Consider the following 22,144-nt stretch of genomic DNA (forward strand, 5'->3'; position numbering starts at 1 on the left):
GACAAGATTTTCTAGAAATCCTATCTTATGGATTGCTTGAATAAAATCTTTTTGAATCCATCTTAACTTTTAAAAGATATGACTTAGCTTAACAAGATTTTCCTAAAATTTTGGGAATTAATGCAAATTAAATCCAAAAATTATAAGTTAATCTTGAACAAATTCGTACTTATTTTAATTTAATTTTTAATTTATAAAATTACACAAAAATGCGAAAAAATTCATAAAAAGATAACCCAAAAAAATACACGTTTGGAACTTTAAATCATGGTTCATCAAAATTGACAAATTGATCAAATATTTTCACAAAAATTGGTATCAAAAGGACATTAATTTTAAAAATTAAGGTAACCAAGTCCCGAACTTAAAATCTTTGGTTCATAGGAGTAATTTAATTCTCCCACTAATTTACTTAGGTTTCTAATCGGCCTACTAAAGAACAATTAGTGGCGGCTCCGAAAATTAGAATTTGTTGCATGATAAATACTTGAATCTAAAGTTGCGATTTGGTAAAGTTTGGGAGAGCTCGAACTAGATTAGTTAATCTAATTAATCAATCTGGTGACCATTAACCTAAAATTGGAAGCCCGATTTTTAGGTCCCTACTGGCATGCTCATTTTTCTTATACAAACGAGGTTGATGCATTTATGATTAAACACCATTATGCTCGATTTTGAATGCCCTTAAAGGAGTATCTTGTGACGGGTGTCGTGAAAAAAATTGTCAACCCTAATTAATTTGCCATTATCATGTTTATTTATGACGTGGATATCACTTTAGCAACTTTTACAATTCTCTTCACTTTTAACGTTTTTGCCCTATGATAAGTATTAGTGTTGTTTTTTCAAGCGAGGGCAAAAGGATACTTACCACAAGATTTAATGACAAATTGAAATTTATTCACGTGCATGGTTCGTGATTAACGAAAATAATTTGGCTAACTACTGAAACAACATTGAAATTCAAATTGGAAGAAAAGGGTATGCGGGTTGCAATGACTCGTTCAAGATAGAACCATAGAAGAATCCTATTATATTATATTTTCTTTGGTAACCCTAAATTGACTGCCAATAGTGTGGCAAAGACCAAGACATAATAACTGGGTAGGGCCCAAAACGATGTCTTCTGGACAAGTCAAATAAGGCATCGTCACGTCCTAGAAGCAATTATGGAGTCTAAAGATATTTTCTACATTTTGCTTGAACAAGTCTACACGGCTGCCGAGGACCCGAACGAGGCACCGAGGTCTTGGGCACGGCCTCGAGGAGCCTTGGAGTTGAGCTTGGCTGTCGAGGAGCTCGGCCAGGCCTCCATTAATTAACACCCAGTTGCCAGTGACTTAGTTGTGAGAGCTGAGTACGTGGGAACAACCGCCGGGGAACCGGGCAGGGGCACCGAAGTCCCTTGCTTGGCCTCTATGGACACAGCTTGGGGCTTTGATGACTTGGGCGTGGGAACTGGGTTTCCATGCACGGCTACTCGGGACTCGGGTGTGGGACTCAAGTGACCCGGGCTGGGTCATTGCGGACTTGGGCGCCGGCATCGGGTTTTTCATGCACAAGTGCCGAGATATCTGGTCCAATAACCGTTGTCCAATCATATTTTGAGATATGATTTCTAGTTTTCTTTATTAAAGAGTAAGCACACTATGTCAAGATCTCCTGACCACTCGTTTTCCCAAGTGATATAATCGCTAAAAAAAGAAGGATATCGATTTCTACAGAAAACTTGTCCGAAAACAGATAAGAGCCTAGTGAGAAATCAAACCTTATTCACATGCACGGTGCATGACTAACGACAAAAAAATTTGCTAAACAAGTATAACCTCTTTGCGTTACGGGTCTTCGGAAGCATCGTCGTAGTCGTCAACCACCCTGCTCCCTCTTTCTCCGTATCTCCCTCCCTCCCTTCCTTCCTCCCTCCCTCCCTCCTTCTTCTATAAATCTCCAGCCGGACCTGCACTCTCTCTCCATCCCATCATCTCTCTCTCTCTCTTCAAGCACAGACTTGTTCGTGTGCTAGATCTCAGCCGACGTTTCCCGATCCAAAGATGAGCCAGTACGACAACCAGAACCAGATCCCAGGTAATGATCCAAACCATCCTCGATCTCCGCTGATCCTCCTGCCCTTTTCGGTTTTGGTCCTGTCCCTTGGATTTCACCGATTTTATCTAGAAAAAAATTGCTTGTTTTTCATGCGAGAATACTCCGGTCGAGATACTGGTCGATCGGCGATTGTAATTTGTGACTGCAGTTCAGGAGTCGTTTGTTTGTCTGCCCGTCTTTCTTGTTTTTGAATTTTATTCATCTTGACCAAGAAATCGACTTGCACTTGTCCTTTCTGGTTAGAACTCTTTGTTTGACTTCTTGGGAGGAGCAGCCGCCGGTCTTCATGCGGCCGGTGGCCCCACCACCGAAGTTCAAACAATTTTTTTTTTCCGAACTATACCGCTTGAATTATACTAATGGGTATTCGTATGCCGATGACTTTTGACGACGGTACGTGCCTACATGTGCAGTGGCCTATCCACCACCGGCGTCGGCGACGATGTACGTGGCACCTCCTCCACCGGTCGGCTATCCGACTAGGGACGGTCAACAGGCTCCCCGGAACGCCGTCCCTATCGAGACCAAGACTAAGGGCGACGGCTTCTGGAAGGGCTGGTAAGTAATTATCCCACAATGTAGCCCTAATTTTTTCTTTTTTGCTTTTACTTTTGTTTTTATAGGTTCAGCTAATTATACATTCACTCGTCCTAATTGCAACCTTTTTTTTTTTCTCTCCTTTACTAGCTGTGCCGCTCTGTGCTGTGCCTGCGTCCTAGAAGCCTGCTGCTAGGAATCCCCGAGAAGGATCGCCGCCCGTCCTGCTTGTCGCTCTTTGTATTTAGCCTTCGATTTACTATAAATGGGACATGTTATTGGCGCCGTGCACCTATTATTGTGATATATACTTGTGTTTCTGAATTTTTCTTTTATCTATTTTTGTAATCGATTTGACCCTTATTTTCTCTTTATGTTCTTTTTATCCCGAAAAGTGAGTCCAAAATGAGTTTAAGCGATAAGAGATGTCGGAATCTTCGACTTCGTCTTAATGGGTCATGATGCGAAGAACACCATAAGCTCCGATTTTCGTCTCATGTTATTGGAAATAATATCGAACTAAATTGGATTATCGCTTTTTCCTCTCAACAATTGCCAAACAATCACACGAGCAATTTTATAAACTATTTATTTGAGGGGGAGAGTTCTCACTTTCAATCAAGGGGGAATGAAACCGTTTGTGTAAAATGCCGTATATTTTTCTTTCATGTTTACCAAATCAAAACGTTAACAATTTACTAGAAGTGATGGGTGTTTTCTAAATTAGACGGCCTAACTCCTTGGTGGTCGCTTGCTTGACTAGAGTGCAAACCTTCCTTAAGCGTTTCGTCATAAAAGATCACGTCTCGCGCGCATGATGTTGCTTAATAAGTGCTGAAATATTTTCTTAATTTTTCTTTGTCTGAAAATCTTGTCTTAATTAAGTACGTGATTTTTGGGATGATTCAAATCGCAGGAAAAATATTTATTTAGATATTTCATATTTTATTTTAAAGATTAGTTAAATAAAAAAAAATACAGATAAAGAGATTGAGACAATACATGTTCCACCCACTCTGGATGTCGCCTTGTGTCACATTGGCCACCAACTTTCCCATCAATATCAGCGGCGCTATCATACCATAATTATTAAATTTTTTTCTTCTTTACCAAGTCGTTATAACACAATATAACTGAGTTAGCCACGTAAGGTTAAATGAGATGTTCGACTGTTTTGAGAGGGTTTCTCCAACTAATGTGATTAGGCATTCATTCGATCTTTCTTGACTTTCGGATAAAGTGGGCCGTGACTAATTTTGACACAGAATAAAATGTATACGTATTTTATTAAACGTGTTATAAAAAGGTTAAAACATGTTCATTTTTCACATACAAATGGATTGATGCATTTATGACCAAACATGGTTATACTCGATTTTGAACGCCCTTAATGAAGTATCTTGTAATGGGTGCAGTGAAAAAAAATTGTCAACCCTAATTAATTTGCCGTTATCATGTTTATTTAAGTCGTGGATATCCCTTTAGCAACTTTTACAATTTTCTTCACTTTTAACGTTTTTGACCTTTGCTGAGTTTTAGTGTTGTTTTTTCAAGCGAGGGCAAAAGGATACTTACCACAAGATTTAATGACAAATTGAACTTTATTCACGTGCGTGGTTCATTATTAACGAAAATAATTTGGCTAACTACTGAAACAACATTCAAATTCAAATTGGAAGAAAAGGGTATGCGGGCTCCATTGACTGGTTCAAGATAGAACCACACAAGAATCCAATTATATTATATTTTCTTTGGTAACCCCAAATTGACTGCCAATAATGTGACAAAGACCTTTGATTAATATATAATAATTGGATAGGGCCCAAAAAGATGCCTTCTAGACAATGCATAGTCACGTCCAATAAAAATGCATCGTCATCTCCATTGAAATCAGAGGCAATTATGGAGTGTAAAGATATTCGCCACTTGAACAAGTCTACAAAAATTCCAACATAATAATAATAATAATAATAATAATAATAATAATACATAATTCTAGAAAAACAATGGGGATCTTATCTACAGGCCCCCAGGAAAGCCTTTGATTCGGGTCAAGTGTGTCTTTTATCCGAGCTTATCTTGAGAGATCAACCAGACAGACAGCTAGGGGCGTCCAAAAACGCATCGAAAACTGAACTAAAATACAAAAAACCAACCGAACCAAAATTTTGTGCATTTTCTATTAGTTTAGGAGAATGAAAAATAACCAGTTTTTCTTTTTTGGGTTTGGATAATTCCCCTTGAACGAAAAAACAATCTAATCTGCTGAGCGAAAATCAAGATGGAAAATGAATTGACTCCAGAAAAAAAAAAAAAAAGACTAAATCAAAACCAAACGTAACCAAACCGGGTCTTTGGTTCGATTCAAAGCTAATGCATACCCAACCAAATTGGTTCGGTTCAGGTTTCATGAAAAACCAAACCGAACAGTTGACACTCTTACTAATAGAGAAACTTCGATCTTATTACGTACGGCGCGAACACCCAAGTGAAAGCGCAGACGAGGTACTCTCCTGAAAGCGAAATATCTAATCTCAATACTTCATTCGTCCAAGATCACGCGAAGGTCATTTTAGTTGGTTCCGCAATGGAAGCGCCTTTTTTTTTTTTTTAAGCCGCTGTCGACAGTAAGAACCCTTATCACTCAAAGATCTTTCTTTGGAACCCTTCGACCGGTTCAAAGCGTAGCTCTTTCTCAAGTTGCCATCTCCGTGATTTTAAAGTAGTCAATGTAAATATTTATTCCAAAGAACACCGGAACCATGCCTCCCAAGTGGAGGGGTATAGTTTAAGAAATTGTTGGAAGCAACTGTTGGTGTGAACTGTAATTCCCTATTTTGTAAGATTAATCATCATCTCAAAGAATATTTTCTGCAGCATGGCTTGCTCCATGAAATGTCATACTCAGGAACGCCCCTAGTTTATCAACTTTCTTGGAAATGATACAAAGAAAAATGTCTTTGCTGACAAGAGAAAAACCGATCTTTCAGAAAATGGATTCCTATTCGAAGAGTGCATAATTGCATGGATAAGCTCACACTAACCCGAGCCGGATCTGGAGTATCATAAGGGATTTGCCTTTTCTATGGATTCTTACGTATTGGATCAAAAACAATTCTTGAATGAGGTATTTGGGTTGAAGGGAGATAGTGCATCAAGCTGTTCACAAGGGCGGAACTCCAATAATTTGTTTAATTGATACAAATTGTGACTCGGATCTGCAGATATTTCGATTCCAGCAAATGATGACGCTATAGCTTCAATCCGATTAATTCTCGTCCTATAGTAAGAGGAGTGGTTATGAACCCCGTAGACCATCCCAAGCATTCTTCTTACGACTAGATCCAATCTCCAGGTCCCTGCAGAAAGCCCAATAAAACGGAGTAGCAGAAATGAAGAACATGTATATCCTTGAGATAACTCGTTCTTTATTATTTGAAAATTATGTCCCTCACCACGAGAGAGGGGAGAGAGATAGTCGGCGTAGTTTGTCGAAGGGGCGTACTGCTGTCCCCACTTCGCTCGCTAGTTAGTTCTCATAAGGAAAATTTAAGTTAGAAGGCTTGTCGTCCCAATAACAGCCTGATTGGACAAAAATAAGGAATGAGCTTGGGTCGAATTTGACACAACAACCATTAGTATCAGCTTTTCCACTCGGATTTTTTCCATTTTGCTCTCATGACTGAAAATGCCATCAGGATTTAAACTCATATATATATATATATATATATATATATGTATATATATGCATAGTCCATGCGTTTTTTAGTATATGAATCAAAACATCGAAAAATGACTTGCAAGTAAAGGGAAAATGACAACACAAGAGCCATAACTTACTTCTTACCTAAGATAAGGACTTCACTTCATGCTTAAGATAAGTAGTTTGAAAAGTAAAAAAATAAAGGAACAAAATCCAACTTTTCTTTTTCTAACCAAAAAATCAATTTTATTTGATTTCTAATAGTTGGATTGCCAATTCTGACATATTTGAACCTACAAAGATGGCATAACTTCATATTCTTCTCGTTTTGATAAAAATAGTCATAAACCTATTGCAATTATGCTAATTCAATTCTAAATCCTTTTTTTTGTTAATTCAGCCCTAAACTTTTTGCATTTGTGCTAATTCAGTCATTTTGGCCGACTTTGATCGGCCGACAACGACGTGGCACTATCGTCACCGACATGGCAATTGTTTTTTCAGTTGAATCAATTTAGTGCGGTAGTATTAATTCAGTCATAAACCTTCCAATTGAAACAATTTAGTCCTAAACCTTTTTGCATTGAGACAGTGAACTAATGCTCGAACTTGATTGTCATTGTAGTTGGAGTTCTCTCCAACTTGCCCAGCCGATGCAACTTGGGTTTGCTTTTTATTTTTTTTAATAAAGTTTTTAAGCTTACTTTTTAAATATAATTTAATTTCTTTTCAAAATTTAATTTAATTTCCACCATGGACTTATTTTTAAAAAAATTGCCTCATGGACTTATTTTTTAAAAATAATTGCCACATGGACTGCCTTTTTTAAATAAAAAATCCACATAAAGTTTAAAAACTAATAAAAAAATGCCATATGGACTGTTTGGCCGGAAGTGGCACTTAAATGATCGTTTTCTCCGATTTGATACTTAAGTGAGCCGGCAAAAAAAAAATGGCAGCAAAGTGAGCACCGTACATAAATATTGACACTTGAGGCGTCTTTTTGATGAAGAAAAATATGTTAGCATACCGGAAGGATGCGTGTCTCTAATAGTGCATAATTCATATACCGGACATTACGAGTATGAATCAGGAAACAATCTGGTGTCCACGAATCGGGGACAAAGTAGTATACGATTGGAGCGTCTATGAGAAACATTGCTTCTTTTTGGCCACTTGGGTTCGCAAATTCTAGTGAATTTTTCTTCCTAAAGCTCATGGATGTGGATTTACGCATCAAATCTGCTTCTTCTTAGGATTGCTGTGTAATTTATTAATTGGTGAATCGATTGGGCTGTTTGTTGGAATTTAATTCAATGTTTGTAAGACTAACACCGTTTACCTGGTCTCAGGTTGATTATACTAACACATGACATAGAAAATGTATATCGAGAAATCTAAATTCCTTATCAGTTTCTCCCTTATTTTCAATAGATTTCCTACTTTGACTAGGTTTCCTAGTTCAATGTTTCCTAATTAGATTTCCTAGTTTGATTTTTACTCTTTTAAGATTTCCTATTTATTATTTCCTAATTTAAGGTTTCCTGTCTTAATATTTCTTAGTTTGACGTTCCTTAGTTAAGTGTCCTAATCCCTTTATAAATAAGGGGTCTTCTCAATTGTAAGATGCAGATTTGTAAGTTGATATAATATATGAGAGTTCCTTTCAATTAAGCACTTGAACTGAGTGTGCAAGATCAATGGCAAGTCTTCCGGTTGACGTTCTAATGGAGATTTTCTTGTGGCTCTCTGCAAAAACTTTGGTCCGATTTAGATGTGTATGTAAATCTTGGAATTCTCTTCTCATAAGCCCCTTTTTCATCAAAGCTTATCTTGAGAGATCGATCAAATTGCACAAATTTTATCTTCTTAAGGACGACTTCAACTTTTCGCGAATACAGATCCACGATTGTCACAAAAGTGAACTATCGGATCTGGACACTTCATTTGTGGAAGATGGCCAACAATTCAAATTAGTTGGTTCTTGCAACGGGGTCGTTTGTTTGTCCAATTTTGGCCATGGGTACACTCGCCACTCAAAGATCTATCTATGGAACCCGTCAACGGGTGAAAACAGAGCCCTTCCGCAAGCCAACTCGCATGTGTGCAACGTGGTTGGATTCGGGTTCGATCCCTCAAGTGGTCATCTAGATGATTTTAAAGTGGTCAGCCTGAGTATATATTTTGAAGGACCTTCGGACCACACCTCCCAAGTGGAGGTTTATTATGGTTTTAGAAGAAATTGTTGGAAACAAGTCGGCGACATTTTCCCTGCATCGTTTGCGCATTGCTTGCACCATCAAGTTATCTTGGAGAATTTCATCTGTTGGTGCCCTTTTCATCCCCTCAACGATGAGTCATCGTTGATCCTATTTGACGTAGTTAAAGATGTTTTCCAAAGAATAGCAGTTCCAGATGTACTGCCTCTTGCACAGAAATATATCAACTTACTGGATGGATGCTTGTCTCTGATAGCATACAACTCACTAACCCAACTGTTTGACGTATGGCTAATGAAAGAGTTTGGCGCCTGCGAATCTTGGACCAAGTTGTACACAATTGGAGCGCCTGCGGACGGATCTTTGGGTTATTGGCCAGTGGGGTCTGCGAATTCTGGAGAAATTCTATTCTCAAAGGCACTTGAAAGCGGTATAGCGAAGAGACATTGGGTTCTGCTTCTATACAACGTGGGAAGTGAAGAGTTTGAGGAATTTGGAGTCGAACTTGATTCTTGCTTCAACGTTCGAGTGGTTCCTTTTATAGAGAGTTTGATTTCTCTCTCGTCCACAAACAATGTTGAGCATTAGTTGGTCGGGAAAATTGCCTTGGTATTTGTTGAAGGGACTTCCATTTGTATTAGTAAGATTCTCTATTTTATTTTGATGTACTTTCCATAGTATAGCTCTTGACCGGGTTTCGCGTTGATGACTTCGATTGTTGTGCTAGTCTAGAGTAGGCAAAATGACACAAATGGTCCTTGAACTTTGACCCAATGTGCAATGTAGTCCCTGAACTTTTCATTTGACCAATATGGTCTTTGAACTTTAACCCAATGTGCAATGTGGTCCATGAACTTTTAATTTGACCAATATGGCTTCTGAACTTTTAGAACGTGTTCAACTTAGTCCTGAAACTTGAATCAATGGAAGGATTATATTGAACATTTTCCTATAGTTTAGGGATTAAATTGAAAATGTTCCAAAAGTTCAAGGATCATATTGTTCAAATTAAAAGTTCAAGGAGCACATTGCACGTTGTGTTAAAGTTCAAGGATCATATTAGTCAAATTAAAAATTCATGAACTACATTACACGTTGGATAAAAATTCATAGACTATTCGTGTCATCATCCCTCTAGAGTACAATGAGTAGGGGGTGTCAATGGGCCAGGTCTCATATAGGCTCGATCCAGCTCGAAACCAAACAGCGCCAAGCTCAGCCCGGGCCGGCCCGATAGCCGAATCATATACATCCAAGATATTCGAGTCCGGTCGGGTCGGGTTTGTTGTTGTTTTTTTTATATACTATTATTATTATTGTTATTATTGTGGAATCAAGCTCCAAAAAGCCCATAGATTTCAAGAATTTAATATTTCTACCATCTCCAACACATAATTCGGGAAGTTCTTGTTTTGCTTAATCTAAATCCTCTTGCGTTTGATGAACTGCAGAGATGTGAAACTTGTGTTCAAGGATGGCCTAAAACAGAGCAAAAGCAAAGTTCCAAGCATCCAATTGCACCTCTTTCTTCCCATTAGAACGGCTTTTCTTTGTTACAATTTTAGACTGAATTGAGAAGCGACTTTTGATGAGTAAATTCATTGGTTATTCACGGAAAAAAAAACAAAAAATTTGAATGTGGGAGGACTAAATACCTACTACAAGCCCTTTTGTAGTATATCCATCATGAGCTATACGAGCTAAGCACAAGCTTCATGAACAAAACTCTTTTATCAAACTGTCATAGCCAATATTACGCAACATGTCCGCAGGTAATAAACATCGATTTTCACGAATGAAGAATCAATCAACAGCTGCATTTGGCTTTGGAACATTGGTCTTCAAAACAATGAGATCTGGCTCCGTGACTTCACTATCTGCCTAAGAGTTCTTTCGATTCTAGCACGTGGTCCCGGACCCTTATTACTTGCTGGTTGTATTGGGAAAGCAGGTAAAGCCAGCACTGTCCGCCGCCTCTTGGCTGTCGAAAGGAATGAACATAGTGACTGTTTGCTATGTACAAAGTCTAAAGAAACAGCCCAACTTTCAGCAAAAAGCAACTAACCAGTTTCTGCTTGTCGATGATGCTCTTGTAATATCCCCTTGGAGGTTCCAAGTTTCTTTCCAAGTCTAAACAGTATTGCATTTTTGACAGGATGGGTCATACTCACGTACAGTGAACTCAGCTGGGGAATTTGAGCTGTGACAAGAGAATAGAAGAAGTGAGTTTTTTCCAGCCTAATATGCGTGAGCCAGAGAAAAGTAGCACTACTTTAAGAAGGACATTCCACATATCCCGGAAATATAAGACAGATGGTACTAAAGAGAAAAGGAAATAGATAAATTGAGGGCAATGATCGGCATGTTAAAGATACTTTCAGCCCCATTTTACGAACTGCTTCCATCTCACTCAGAATGTGAAACTGCATTTTTCATCTTGCAATGGATCAATCAATTGTGGCACCAAGAAATTCAAATCACCAGAATTTTACTCAAAGATGCAACTCTGAAGAACATTACAGATCGAGCATTTCACAAGTTCAGTCAGACCATGATACTAAGGCAGAGACAATCTCGTGCTCCATCAACAGGACAAATACTTGAGCACAGATCTGTCATTTCCGTTAAGAAGTTTTGGCCGGAACAAGTCCATCACCACCCCATGAAGGATAATGCCGGTTAAAATAATAGCATGGTTGTGAAGAAGGTCGACATCATATATGAGAAGATATATTACTTCATCCATGAAATGACGCTGGATCGTGCTTGCAGAGCAAATAATGGCACAAGAAAGGACTTCTGAACAGGAGTCCCTTCGCAAGCATCAGTACCCTGTATCGGCACAAGAAATCATACGAAGATGCTGTACAATCTCGATAAGCAGAAAAGGAGCACCCTGAAGGAACCAATAACTACTTCTAAGCTTATTTATACACCATTAACAAGAAAAAAAGCAAACTCGAACGGTCAACTGAAGGGATAATAACACTACAGGTTACTGCATTTCTCAAACAACATTACTCAAAAAAGAAGGCTATCAGATTACATTCTCCATACGCTCGTGTCCAATTAAATCAATGTTTATCTGAAAGGTCAAATTTGAAATCCATCGAGTGCGATAAATTACGAAAGAAAAACGGAATATAGTTCATAGTTTCCAAAATTACTTTGCGAGTTCGCACGATTACAACTCTCGGCAACAAGTTGGCAACATTCAGATTGAATATCACATTTGCAAGGACCATAGACTCTATTTCGCAGATTGAACTACTTCCTATAACTCGGACCATCCCCATGAACCATCTCAACAACCCTTAATACAATATCGAGTCCAATTTAACTAACATTGAGAGGAAATGCCGCAGCATCCATCAAATACGCCATCACAGAGTGACAAAAGAGAGAGTCTCGCGCGGAAGAGATGGTGGAGATCCACTAGAGATCACGGACAGTGAGAGACGCGGCGTAGCAAACAGCACCAACGCCTTCACTCCTCTTCATCTTCCTCTTGGTCAAAGCCATCCTCTCGCACTCAACCGGATATCTAGCAAAAACCATCGGACAAAACGACCCGACATTAGTTTCGAAGCCAGCTCGTTAATGGGTACGTCTCCAAGATCGATGGTGACCGAACCAGCGAATTCAAGATGGACGAAAAAGACCTGAGAGGGTTGTAAGCGAAGGAGCTTGCGCGGGGAGGAAAAAACGGCGAGCGGTTGCCGATGAGGCCGAGCGGAGGTCTTGGCTGGCCGAAAGCTCAAAGGTGAGCGAGACGCCGTGGACCCGTGGTTGATGAATGTTATGTATCTCTTCGTGCACTAGCAGATTGCGTTGTATTCACTGATTCACGGTATTCTTCTTTCTGGGCAAGCTGACTCGACAAAGAAGTTTTGATAAAATATACAAAGAAGCAAGGCAAAAGATGTCTTCCTAAAGTCCAAAGGCACCATCACATCCAAAGAAGTTGGCCCCCGCTTGCATAGAAATCGTAAGCAACTTGCGTAGTCCTAAAAAGATCTTCCTGAGCACCTACCCAAAAAAAAATATATGCAACAAAAATGGCAAGCTTGCCGGTTGATATTCTGATGGAGATCTTACTAGGACTTCCGGCTATTAAAAAATCTAACCCCAAAGTTTATGCTGATAGATGAAAGGAGACCACATAAATATAAGAAGCATATATGACCCGTTGTCAAGCCATGTGGAACACCATTTCAACACCAGCGAGACTTTTGATCCGATCCAGGTGTGTATGTAAATCATGAATATTTGTCTCTAACAACACATAACTCATCATCCAAATATTATAAAGTATGGATCATGAAAGAGTTCGGCACCATTGAATGATGAACCCAGTTGTAACGATCCGAGTGTATTTTAGAAGCACTACACGCAATTTGCTTTTTCTCAATTAAAAGATGCAGTTAAAAAGTGCAGCGAAATCCTCAGCAATTGAAAAGTGCAATTAGCTATGTTCAATTTGAGTGATGGAAAATACCAATTCAATATATTCCAATATCATGTGACGATCCAATCTGAAAAAAAAGTGAAAAGGAAATAACCAAAAAGAATAAAAGGAAAAAACCAACAATAAAAAAGACGAAGCAAACTCGACACGAGAGACAGAGAGGAGAGAGATAATCGGCGTGGGCTGTCAGAGGGGCACACCACCCATCCCCACTTCACTGGCGAGTTAGTTCTCATAAGGAAAAAGATTAATTTAGAAGGCTTGTCGTTCTAATAGTAGCCTGATTGGACAAAAATAAGGAATGACCTCGGATCGAATTTGGCACAACAACCGTTATTATCAACTTTTCCACCTGGATTTTTTCCATTTTGTTCTCAAAACTAAAAATTCCATCACGATTTAAACTCATATCTATGCATAGTCCATGTGATTTTTAGTGTATGAATCTACTAAAAATTAACTAAAGCATCGAAAAATGACTTGCAAGTAAAGGAAAATGACAACACTAGCCACAACTTACTTCTTACCTAAGATAAGGAGTTTGAAAAGTTAAAAATAAAAATGCAAAATCCAACTTTTCCTTTTCTAACCAAAAAATCAATTTTATTTTATTTCTAACAGTTGGATTGCTAATTCTGACATCTTTGAGCCTACATAGATGGCATAACTTCATATTATTCTCATCTTGACAAAAACAAGTTCTAAACCTGTCAATTCAATTTTAAATCTTTTTTTGAGCCGATTCAACCCTAAATCTTTTGCATTTGGGCTAATTCGGTCTTTTAGGCCAATTTTGACTAGCTCATGCTGACGTGGCACTATCGTCAATGACATGGCAATTGTTTTTTTAGTTGAACCAATTTAGTGTGGCGGTGCGAATGCGATCTTAAATCTTTCGGTTGAATCAATTTAATCCTAAATCTTTTTGTATTGAGACGGTGAACTGTTGCTTGAACTTGATTTTCATTGTAGGTGGAGTTCTCTGCAACTCGCCCAGCAGTTGCAACGTGGGTTTGCTTATATATATAAGTTTTTTTTTAAAAAAAATTGGCTTAATTTCCCACATGGACTTATTTTTTTAAAAAACTTTGCCTCATGGACTTATTTTTAAAATAATTGCCACATGGACTGCCTTTTTTAATTAAAAATCCACGTAATATTAAAAAATTAATAAAAAATGTCATGTGGACTGTTTGGCTAAAATTGACACTTAAGTGATCATTTTTTATCCAATATGGTACTTAAGTGAGTGGCTAAAAAAAATTGATACCAAAGTGGGTGCCGTACACAAATATTGACACTTGAGATGTCTTTTTGCTGAAGAAAAACATATTAGCATACCGGAAGGATGCTTGTCTTTAATAGTGCATAATTCATCGACCAGACATTACGATATGAATCAGGAAATAGTCTGGTGTCTGCGAATCGGGGACCAAGTAGTATATGATTGGAGTGTCTATGAGAAACATTGCTTCTTTTTAGCCACTTGGGTTCGCAAATTCTGGTGAAATTTTCTTCGTAAAGAGCATGGATGTGGATTTACGCATCAAATCTACCACTTCTTGGGATTGCTGTGTTATTTATTAATTGGTGAATCGATTGGGTTGTTTGTTGGAATGTAAGTCAATGTTCATAAGACTAACACCGTTAACCTGGTCTCAGGCTGATTATACTAACACATGACATAAAAAAATGTATATCGAGAAATCTAACATTTATTAGCAGTTTCTCTCTTATTTTGAGTAGATTTCCTAATTTGTCTTGGCTTCATAGTTTATGTTTCCTAATTTGGCTAGGTTTCCTAGTTTAATGTTTCCTAATTAGATTTCCTAGTTTGATTTTTCCTCCTTTAAGGTTTCCTATTTTAACGTTTCCTATTTTGTTATTTCCTAATTTAAGGTTTCCTATCTTAACATTTCTTAGTTTGAGGTTCCTTAGTTAAGTGTCCTAATCCCTTTATAAATAAGAGGTCTTCTCAATTGTAAGATGTAGATTTGTAGGTTGGTAATATATGTGAGAGTTCCTTTCAATTAAGCGCTTGAACTGAGTGTACAAGATCAATGGCAAATCTTCCAGTTGATGTTCTAATGGGGATTTTTTTTGTGGCCCTCCACAAAAAAATTTGTCCAATTTAGGTGTGCATGTAAATCTTGGAATTCTCTTCTCATAAGCCCCTTCTTCATCAAAGCTTATCTTGAGAGATCGATCAAATTGCACAAATTTGATCTTCTTAAGTATGACTTCAACAACTTTTCTGGAGTATAGATCCGCGATTGTCACAAAAGTGAACATTCAAATCTTGATGCTTCATTTATGGAAGATGGCCAATAATTCAAATTAGTTGGCTCATGCAATAGAGTCATTTGTTTGTCCACTTTTGACTATTGGAACCCTCGCCACTCAAAGATCTTTTTATGGAAACCGTCAACAGTGAAAACAGAGCCCTTCCACAACCCAACTTGCATGTGCCAAATGTGGTTGGATTTGGGTTCGATCCCTCAAGTGGTCATCTAGATGATTTTAAAGTGGTCAACGCGAATATACATATTGAAGAAGCTTCGAATTGCACCTCACCTCCCAAGTGGAGGTCTATGGTTTTAGAAGAAATTGTTGGAAACAAGTTGGGGGCATCTTTCCTGCCTCGTTTATCCTTCACTTGGACCATCAAGTTATCTTGGAGAATTTCATCTGTTGCTGCCCTTTTTATCCCGTCAGCAATAAGCCATCGTTGATTCTAGTTGACGTAGTTAAAGACGTTTTCCAAAGAAAGTAGTTCCAGATGTACTGCCTTCTGAAAGAAATTTATCAACTTACTGGATGGATGCTTGTCTCTGATAGCGTATAACTCACTAACCCAACAGTTCGAAGTATGGATAATAAGAGATGTTGGCGCCTACGAATCTTGGACCAAGTTGTATACGATTGGAGCATCTGCGAGTAAATTTTTGAATGATTGGCCAGTCGGGTCTGCAAATTCTGGAGAAGTTTTCTTCTCAAGGACACTTTATAGCAGTGTAGTGAAGAGTTATTGTGTTCTACTTCTATACACCGTGAGGAGTGAAGAGTTTGAGGAATTTGGAGTCGAACTTGATACTTGCTTCGCTTGATTGGTTCCTTTTATAGACAGTTTGATCTCTCTCGTCCACAAACAATGTTGAGCACTAGTTGGTCGGGAAAATTGCCTTGGTATTTATTGAAGAGACTTCCATTTGTAGTAGTAAGATTCTCTCTTTTAATTTGATGTACTTTCCATAGTATAGCTCTTGATTGGGTTTCGAGTTGACAACTTCGATCTCTGTGCTAGTATAGAATGGGAAAATAATACAAATGATTCTTGAACTTTGACCTAATGTGCAATACAATTCCTGAACTTTTAATTTGATCAATATGGCTCATGAACTTTAACTCCATATGCAATGTATTGTTCTTTCTCGGCAAGTTGACTCGACAAAGAAGTTTCGATAAAATATACAAAAAAGAAAGGCAAAAGAAGTCTTCCTATAGTCCAAAAGCATCGTCACATCGAAAGAAGTTGACCCCCATTTACATAGAAATTGTAAGGAACTTGCGAAGCCCTAAAGAGCTCTTCCTGAGCACCTGAAAAAAAAAAAAAGTGCAACAACAATGGCAAGCTTGCCAGTTGACATTCTAACAGAGTTCTTATTAATACTTCCAGCTATTAGAAAATCTAACCCAAAAGTTTAAACTGATAAATTGAAGGAGACCACATAAATTTAAGAAGTGCATATGACCCGTTGTTAAGCCATGTGGAACACTACTTCAACATCGGTGAGACCTTTGATTTGATCCAGATCCGCATGTAAATCATGAATATTTGTATCTAACAACACATAACTCATCATCCAAATAATATGAAGTATGGATCATGAAAGAGTTCGGCACCATTGAATGATGGACCCAGTTGTACACGATCCGAGTGTATTCCAAAAGCATGACATTCACCTTGCTTCATCTCAATTAAAACACGCAGTTAAAAAGTGCAGTGAATTCTTGAACAATTAAAAAGTGCAATTAGCTATGTCCAATTTGAGTGATGGAAAATGTCAATTTAATGTATTCTAATAACATGTGACGATCCAAATTGAAAAAAAAAAAAACTGAAAAGGAAACAACCAAAAAGAATAAGAGAAAAAAACCAATAATAAAAAAGAAGAAGAAAACTCGACACGAGAGAGTGAAGAGAGATAATCGGCATGGGCTGTCGAATGGGTGTACTACTATCCCCACTTCGCTCGTTAGTTAGTTCTCATAAGGAAAATTTAATTTAGAAGGGTTGTCATCCCAATAACAGACTGATTAGACAAAAATAAGGAATGAGCTCGGATTGAATTTGGCACAACCATTAATATCAACTTTTCCACTTGGATTTTTTCCATTTTGTTCTCGTAACTAAAAATTCCATCACGATTTAAACTCATATATATGCATAGTCCATGTGATTTTTAGAGTATGAATCTACTAAAAATTAACTAAAGCATCGAAAAATGACTTGCAAGTAAAGGGGAAAATGACAGTACAAGAGCCATAACTTACTTCCTACCTAAGAGAAGGACTTCACTTCTTGCCTAAGATAAGGAGTTTGAAAAGTCAAAAATAAAGAAGCAAAATCCAACTTTTCTTTTTGTAACCAACAAATCAATTTGATTTGATTTCTAATAGTTGGATTGCCAATTTTGACATCTTTGAACCGACACAGATGACATAACTTTGTATTCTTCTCATCTTGACAAAAGAAGTCTTGAACTTATTGTATTTGTGTCAATTCAGTCGTAATTCTTTTTTTCTCTACCAATTCAGCGCTAAACCTTTTGTATTAATACTAATTCAATCTTTCCGATCAATTTGACCGGTTGACGCCGATGTAGCGCTGTCGTCACCGACATGGCAATTGTTTTTTCCAACGTAAAGGGAAGATGACAACACAAGTGTCATAATTCTTGTACGACGCTTACTTCTATGTCATAATTTTTTTTCAACCACTTGAGTGTTATGACTTTTGTACGGTGCTCACTTGAGTTCCATAATAATTTTTTCGATTGCTTGCGTGTCATATAACTTTTCAATCGATCACTTGACTGCTAAAACTTTTAAAAAACATTCACCACAAGTGTTATGCCATGATGGATTAAATCGTGAGCGCCGCATCTTCATTAGAGAATCGAACACAAAAATCCCAGTATGGCAGTCAACAAGGGAAGGTGAATTTGTTGACAAATAAAATTTCCAAGGATAGAACTCTAATCCTATCATCCGCCGAGTCTGAATTCCACTATTAAATCAAGTAAATCACGAGTTGCAAATCCTTCGCAGTAGCAACAGCAAATCCTTGGTGCTTACAACTTCATGAAACACTTCCAGTTTACGTTTACAAGAGAACAAAACCTCCCCGAGTACAATTCAGGGACTCACTCAACATATTCGCAAGTCTAGGTACAAGAGCGGCAGCAATAAGCAAATATAAGCCCACTGTTTTCCTCTATTCTTCTCGTATTCTTTCTTTAGTCTGAAAAGCAATTTTCGTAACCACCTGGAGCCCAACACTGACTTTGGATTGAGAGAGAAATCAAACTCTCAATACAAGTAACCAGTCGAGTGGTCGAGTAGGAATCCACTTCGACTTCAAATGCCTCAAACTTTTCACCTTGTAGGTTGTATAGAACCAAATAATTGGGAGACTCGAAGAGGGAATCCATATACGTGCTCTTTACAAAGAAAACTTCTCCAGAATCTGCAAACCCAACTGGCCAATAACGCATGATGCTTCTAGTAGACAATCCAAACGAATACAACTTGGTCCACGATTCGCGGACGCCAAACTCTTTCATGATCCATACTTCATACTGTCCGGTTGATGTGTTATGTGCCGCTAGAGATAAGCATCCATCTAGTGGGCCGATATGTTTTTCTTCGGCAAGCATTATATCTGGAAGTGCTAATTTTTCTGAAAACATCGTTGACTACATCAAATAGGATCAACAATGTGACTATTCCATGACCAAGGCGAAAACAAGGGCACCAACAGATGAAATTCTTGATGATAACATGATCGCCCAAGTGTTGGGTAAGTGATGGAGGGAAAATATTGCCGAGTTTTTGCTGCAATTTCTTCTAATACTGTACACGTCCACTAGGGAGGTATAGTTCGGGCGTTGTTCAAAATATATGTTCACGTTGACTACTTTAAAATCATTTGGATGGCCACTTAGGGGATCGAATCCAAATCTAACCATGCTTGACACATGAAAACTAGGTTGAGGAAGAGCTATGTTTTCACTGGTTGACGGGTTCCATAGAAAGATCTTCGAGTGGTGAGGATTCTTACTATCAAAAGTGGATAAACAAACAATACAATTGCATGAATCAATTGACTTGCATTTCTCACCATCTTCGACAGATGAAATATCGAGGTCAGATAGTTGGCTTCCGAGAGGATAGCGAAGCCGTACTCTGAAAAAATTGTCCCAGTCATACATTTTTTTTGGTCGAACTACGATACTGCATTCATTCAACTTGAAACAGAATAACTACAATTAGCGTTCCCAGAGTCACAAAAAAGAAGATCCCAAAGCAGTTGGAGAGGTTTAATCATCCAATTGAAGGGGAGCAAATTCTTCCGACGGACTTTGTCAACCCAATCGGCTGCACTATTAGCAACTCGCGGGACACGGGTTACGTCTACTGCTTCCGAGCCGAGTTGGGCTATGATGGCCTCGCAGTCTTCTATCAAGCCTTTAACAGCCCATGGACACTCCTCCGAATCCTGTAGAAGATAAGGGATGGAAACACAATCTGTCAGAGTATCCACTTTTAGCTTCTTTTGTACTGTTTCGCCCATAGAGCTGGCCAAAACCATCTGGTTTTCTGTCTTGGCCTTACCCATCTGCAGAACCCGAAGAGCAGAAAGAACGCCGAGGATCTCCATTTCCTGCACAGAGCACGCTTTCTCCTCCTTCGCGAAGTCAGCAACAATGAGACCCCTACTGTTTCTGCAATTCCCAGCCACGGATCCGCTTTGGTATCCTGTTATACACGAGCAAACGACATTGAAGCTCCATGCTTCAGGTCCTGGTGGTGTCCAAGCATCAGGTGCCGTGACCTTTTTTCCTTCCGCCGTAGGTTTGTTCTGCTTCCTACTGTCGAAAATAGCTACTTCCACCTCTGCTTCATCTGCGATTAAACTTGACTTGGGCTGTCTCCCTCGGAAACCCTGTTATTTCTCTCTTTCCACAGACGCCAGAGGATATTAGCCACCAGCGCAGGTGTTGGGAGGCTATGGCTGCAGGTAAAAACCTCCATAATCCACTTATCTAGCCTCTGGACTTTGAGTGGATTTGTGTCTAACTGAACTCTATTGTCTGACCATATGACTTTTACCTAGTCGCAGAGCAAGAATAAGTGTTCCAGCGTCTCTGGGGCACGGCCACACACAGGACACCATGGGTCAGGAGCAAGCTTCCTCTTGAAGAGATTTTCTTTAGACGGTAAGGCATTTTGACACACCCTCCATGGGAAGAATTTGATTTTCGGGGGTAGGTATGTTCCAGATTGATTTCCATAGTTTTCGGGGAGGCTGGTACGAAGTAGATGCTGATTGTGAATTGTGCTGCATTGACTTGCTTCTTAGCTGTCCAGATATCGCCATTTGGGTAGTATATGCTTTTGAATACCCTACTCCATAAGGATGATGGGTTTTGTCCAAGTCTCCATGCTTGCTTGCCCAACATAATTCTATTAACAGCTATTAGATCTCTGAATCCGAAACCTCCCTCCATTTTGTTCTATTTTAAGGTTTCCCACTTCCTCATGTGGATTCTGGCTTTTGATGAGTTCTGTTTTCACTAGAAGTTAGCTATTTTTTGCTCAATCCCCTTATAGATCGAGATAGGAATCTTGAATATTGACATAGCATATTAAGGAAGGGCTCCGACAACCGTTTTGATCAAAATCTCCTTTCCTGCCTTAGACGACAGTTTTTCTTTTTAGCTTTCAAATTTCATGTTCACTCTCACTGGGATTCATGCAAACATGTCTTCCTTTGTTTGGCCCTAGTTCGAAGGTATATCCAGATATTTCCTAGTTTTATCTAGGATTGGGCCTCTCAATTTTGATGCCATATTCAACTTTAGTTGTTCTGGGCAGCCATGATTGAAAAAGATTCCTGATTTATTAAAGTTGGGGTTTTTTTTTTTAAATTTATTTTTTTAAAAAAAAATATTTATAAAATTACTTAAAATTTTTTTACAAATTTGGGCATCGCTCGGTGATTAAGGTGTCGAGCGAGGCTTGCTTGGTAGCGGGGCTGTCGAGCGAGGCTTGTTTGGCGGCCGGGTCGCCGAGTAAGGCCCACACCTGCTTAGCGGCGGTGCTGCCGAGCGGGCCAGATTTTTTATTTATTTATTTTTTTTAATTATTGATATTTATAATATTTATTTTTTTTATAATTTTTTTCTTGTGAAGCTTATTTTTATAAAATAATTAACAATAATTAATGTAAAAATTTATAAGATCTATAATTAATAAATAATATTGTAATTATATAATTAATTAAAAATATTCATAAAATAAAATTGTTAAGATATATGAAAAAAATAAGATTTTCATAATATGTGACAATCATCGATCACAATTACATCTATTAATGATGTCCTCCTATATGACATCATGTTTCACAAGCATGCCTTTTTCATTGTTCGGCGGGTCCGGTATTGTATCGAGGAGGAGGACGAGGATCCGGATGAGTAGGAATTATATATGACGAAGGCATATCTTATGAAAATATGATGTGTCTAGACTCTATATTAGGAGGTTATTGAAAAAATGGAGTGAAATCGGATTCATATAAACTAGCAAAACTAGTTGGAGTCTCAGGAAGTAGATTGTTACTAAATTAAAAAAATGGATCCCTATAAGATGGGCACGCAAACTGTGCGAACCTTACATTAAAATCTGACTAACCAAACCTCGGAGTGAAATCTGTCATATGATAATCCAAGGGGTAGGGGACGAGATCACCATCCGGATGAGCTCGAGTAGTCTTCCGTGTCGGTTGAACAGTTTCGGATGGATCATTATCTTGCGGCCCAACGGGTG

General features: G+C 38.4%; 3 protein-coding genes across 5 annotated transcripts in view; all 3 read left to right on the forward strand.

The window, feature by feature from the left end:
* The window catches only part of LOC115731471 (protein CYSTEINE-RICH TRANSMEMBRANE MODULE 3), a 49,310-nt gene extending 46,334 nt beyond the window's left edge, over window positions 1-2,976 (forward strand). Inside the window, exons 1-3 of one of the 3 annotated variants that reach the window (XM_030688093.2) lie at window positions 1,934-2,085; window positions 2,520-2,664; window positions 2,794-2,976. In XM_030688093.2, the coding sequence (XP_030543953.1) occupies window positions 2,052-2,085; window positions 2,520-2,664; window positions 2,794-2,839 (225 nt within the window). In that variant the 5' untranslated portion in view covers window positions 1,934-2,051 and the 3' untranslated portion in view covers window positions 2,840-2,976. Of the gene's footprint in view, window positions 1-1,933; window positions 2,086-2,519; window positions 2,665-2,793 lie in introns of those variants that run through there. The other 2 variants (XM_048286005.1, XM_048286000.1) reach the window with 2 other exon arrangements.
* The window catches only part of LOC115750563 (protein FAR-RED ELONGATED HYPOCOTYL 3), an 874,908-nt gene that overhangs the window by 720,852 nt on the left and 131,912 nt on the right, over window positions 1-22,144 (forward strand). The window lies entirely within an intron of this gene.
* Window positions 8,047-9,153, forward strand: LOC115750581 (F-box/kelch-repeat protein At3g23880-like). Its single transcript, XM_030688051.1, has one exon. The coding sequence runs from the start codon at window positions 8,047-8,049 to the stop codon at window positions 9,151-9,153; it is 1,107 nt and encodes a 368-aa protein (XP_030543911.1).

Source organism: Rhodamnia argentea, chromosome 10 (assembly GCF_020921035.1).
Source record: "Rhodamnia argentea isolate NSW1041297 chromosome 10, ASM2092103v1, whole genome shotgun sequence".
In the NCBI taxonomy this organism is placed as follows: domain Eukaryota; kingdom Viridiplantae; phylum Streptophyta; class Magnoliopsida; order Myrtales; family Myrtaceae; genus Rhodamnia; species Rhodamnia argentea.